General features: G+C 34.2%; 1 protein-coding gene across 1 annotated transcript in view; it reads left to right on the forward strand.

Moving 5' to 3' along the window:
* The window catches only part of LOC117169941, a 56,995-nt gene extending 55,517 nt beyond the window's left edge, over positions 1-1,478 (forward strand). Inside the window, exons 18-21 of the mRNA XM_033356451.1 lie at positions 270-468; positions 614-856; positions 933-1,196; positions 1,298-1,478. Coding sequence (XP_033212342.1) covers positions 270-468; positions 614-856; positions 933-1,196; positions 1,298-1,388 — 797 coding nt within the window. The 3' untranslated portion in view covers positions 1,389-1,478. The remainder of the gene's footprint in view (positions 1-269; positions 469-613; positions 857-932; positions 1,197-1,297) is intronic.
* The last annotated feature ends 2,438 nt before the right edge of the window (positions 1,479-3,916 follow it).

Here is a 3,916-nt window from a genome sequence, read left to right on the forward strand (position 1 = left end):
AAGGTAAATGCGAATTTATTTTTATTTTGCTCTTTTGACCATGGTAGTTTCTCCTATTTTATATAAGAAAAATAAAAAATAATTAGAATGAACGTAGGAAAAATGCCTTCAATATTGTGTTTTGTAAACTTCAGTCTTTTCTAAGGACCATTGATACTTTTTTTGTATGAGTACAATTATTTTATCATTTATTATGTACTTGGCGACGATTTGTTACCGCGAATCTTGATAATATTAAGAAAATCTTTTTTTTTTATAACTTTTTCTAGCTCTATCCACATTTAAAGAACCTATACCAGGATGGGTGGATATAGCCCAAGGACTAAATTCTGCTGTAACAGGAATAGGAATTGGCATAATTCGAGTCGCTTGTGTTAAAGGAGATGCAAAAGCGGACATCGTTCCTATCGATTTTGCCTGTAATGCTCTAATAGTATCTGCATGGGAAACAGGAACTCTCGACAGAAGGTAGACTGCCCACAATTTTAAATAAACTATTTAAAAAATACTAATCTCAATTTAACTTCAATTTTTTTCACATTGATTTAATACAATAATGTAATAAATATTGTTCATTATCAATTTCTAATATCTACTACTTTACTGGTTACAGAATAACGGATGATTTGCCAGTCTATAACTATGTTTCTGGTACAGACAACCCAATAAGTTGGGGCGGTTTTCGAGCTGTTCTGAGGAGATATGGAGTACACAATACACCAAGAGGACTTATTTATTACCCTGACACATTGTTTTTTGAAACGAAAAGTTTATATTACGTCTTTAATGTCATATTTCACCTTATTCCAGCTCTATTGGGGGATGCTGTTATGAGATTATTGGGAAAAAAACCATTGTAAGTAAAATTAAATTACTTCTCATGAAAGCCGAGATGAAAACTTAAAGAATGACAATAATTTACTTTCCATTAGATTTTATAAATTATACAAACGAGGAACAAAGTTACTCGAAGCTATGCATTTTTTCATGACACGAGATTGGGTTTTTGATACTGACAATGTGAAATCAATGTGGAACAAACTTTCCAAACCAGACAAAGAATGCTTTAACTTTGACATAACATCTTTTGATTGGTATGACGTAATTCACACAAATTGCGACGGTTTGAAGGAGTACATACTGAAAGAAGATGTAAGTCCAGAATCGAAAAAAATTGCTCGACGCAAATACAAAATGTAAGCATTTCCAGAATCGTAGTAAAATAATTAATATACAAATACTGTACCTTATCAATTACATTCTAATATTAATACTGCTTTTTTTTTTAATGTTCCAGACTATATGCGGTTCATCAAGTCGTTAGGCTTCTCTTTGCCACTTTCGTTTTATGGATATTCTGGAAGATTTATTATCTTTTTTTCAATTGACAATGAATTAATAAATAAATGTTATACGTGAATTATAACCTAATATACATTATTTAAATTGGATAAATAATTAAAACGAAATATGCTCTGAACAAAGTTTGCTTGAATTAAAAAAACTTTTTCCTTGGAAAAACACGAAAATTTGTTTGAATAATACAAATATTGTTTATTCAACCAAATAGTTTTCTTTAAAAAAATACAAAAATTTGTGCCTTGAAAATTGTACCTTAAAAGTTGTACCTTGAAAACGAACAAAATGTATTTTCTTATATTTTTCTATTGTTTGACTCATCGTAGATATTTACACACTTCATTTACAGGCTACTCGCTAAATTCCACTATAGTTTTTTCTAATTCCGACGACTTTGAATCAAAATAAAAAAACATAATAGTAGAAAATCATTTTGCGCCATGAAACATTTCTGAATTTAATACACTTGAATTCCAAAGATACGAGATGTTCAGGAATCGGGAACTCGAAAGGTACGACCGTGAAAGGGGCTCCCACTCCTGCGACGTTTAGATTAAAAGGGTAATTCTTAAGAAAGCACACAGGCTTACTAAGCTAGTGGTAGGCAAACTTTTTCCTCAGTTTTCAGGTATGGTCTGCCCTAATATCGACTCAATTTTTTAAATTCGTTAGTTGTTGACTTCGATGAATTCAAGCGCCGACTGTCGACTTCGTTCTAACTTCGTCTTGCCTTCATAACTCGGTTTGACTCTGCATGTCCTGTACATTGCAGCGTGACGTCCTTTTGGATTATTTTTATACCACTGGATCTCGATGACTTCGTTCCGACTTCATACTGACTCGGCATTGATTTCACCCGACGATACGCACATCTATGCTGACTTACTACGTGGTATGACGAGTCTTTCCTTATTCTTACGACTTAAAATATAGTTTTACTGACTTCGTCAATGCTACAACGACTACAACGTTGAGAATTTGAAGGAGTTTATTATCAAGAAACTTCAGCTTAATATTCAGTTTAATACTATCCACTTTTCAAATTTTCAACCTTTAGACACAAATTACATATTTTTGGAATCGGAAAAATACGTAGATCACAAACATATTACTTTCAAGTCCGCCATTGCAAAATTAAGAATTTTTTAGTCTCAAATTTTTTACCCATTTTCCAACAAAAGAACCCTTGAGAAAAGGGATGGTCTGCCCAAGCTCTCAGGTACCTGACCAGAAAGTAGGTCGTTGGTCAGCCTGATCAGGGCACCCTGACTTGGTCAAGACCGTGCCGACCACTGAACTAAGCGCACACCCTCGTCGAATTCAAGTCAGCGTGCACTCGCGCGCGCCTGGCTCGCAATTCTGAAATAGAGGGGGGAAATTGACCTCGCTCCTATGGAGTCGGGAAAAAAGCAGAGGTGTTCTGAAATATTCGGAAAGGATTATTTCGCAAAATATTGACCTCATTTCATTTTTTTAAGTTTACGTTAATCACGTTGCAAAACTGCACATTTTAAACCATAAAACAACTTCCTATCGTTATTTCTTTTCAAGATGATATGTTTTTGGGAAACGTTCTGTAATTTTGGGAAGCCTTGCTAGTCGAGGCTTAAAAAACTAACTTCCGAAACCTTTTGTTTTGTCACGTTTCACATCAGCGCTATCGTAAAAAAAAATTTACAACAACAAATTACATATTTTCCAATTCAGGAGACCTTAAGATTTCAGGATTATATGTCTACAATTTTCTGCGATTTTTTTAACGAGTTGCGAGGACTCAAATTGAGGGTCGCGTACTTTTGACGCCGACTTAAGAAGGTAATGATCAGTATTGACTGTGTGCAATTCCCAAATTAAAATTTAGGAATGACTAACAGCACACGAGATGCAGACTGCAGAATTAACGGTGATGTCTTTCCAATGGAACCTCTCTAGCTAAGCGTATAAAAAGTTAAATTTTTTAAATTGTTTGTTTAATGCGGACTTTAAAAAGTGATTTCGGGTAACTGATTGTTGATTCGCATAATCCAGAGCAATGACAAGAATAAAAAAGTAGTGCTTAAAAGAAATGTTTGCATTGGTAGGTACGTGCTTGACAGTCTCTTGTTATGGCAGTTGCCCATAACCTTATTTCTTTAATTTCTCGAATTTAGTTAAAAATTATGGAGAAAAGTAAGGCAAAGGATGTAAGAGTGTGCTGCGTGCTTAATTGTGGAAATAAATAAAAAAATTATCCACCTGGAACGAAATTCCATCGCTTTCCTGTTTCAAAACATAAAATACAGCGCCCTAAAGAATGGATTGCAATAGTTACTAGGCAGTCTGATAAGTACCTGAAAATTCTAAGAGATGGCATTAGTATTCACTAATTTCAACCATTTTCGTCGAGCTTGATCCTTCAAATGACGCCTGTCAAAACTTCAGCCATTTATGTTTACGCATTTACAAGTTGCAGCATTGAGAAGCGACTAACCTCCGAGTTTTTTTTAATATGGAAAAATCTGAGTTTCGAGTTTTGATTAAACACTACTATCTTCGCAAGAAAACGATATCCGAGACC

Source organism: Belonocnema kinseyi, chromosome 3, assembly GCF_010883055.1.
Source record: "Belonocnema kinseyi isolate 2016_QV_RU_SX_M_011 chromosome 3, B_treatae_v1, whole genome shotgun sequence".
In the NCBI taxonomy this organism is placed as follows: Eukaryota; Metazoa; Arthropoda; class Insecta; order Hymenoptera; family Cynipidae; genus Belonocnema; species Belonocnema kinseyi.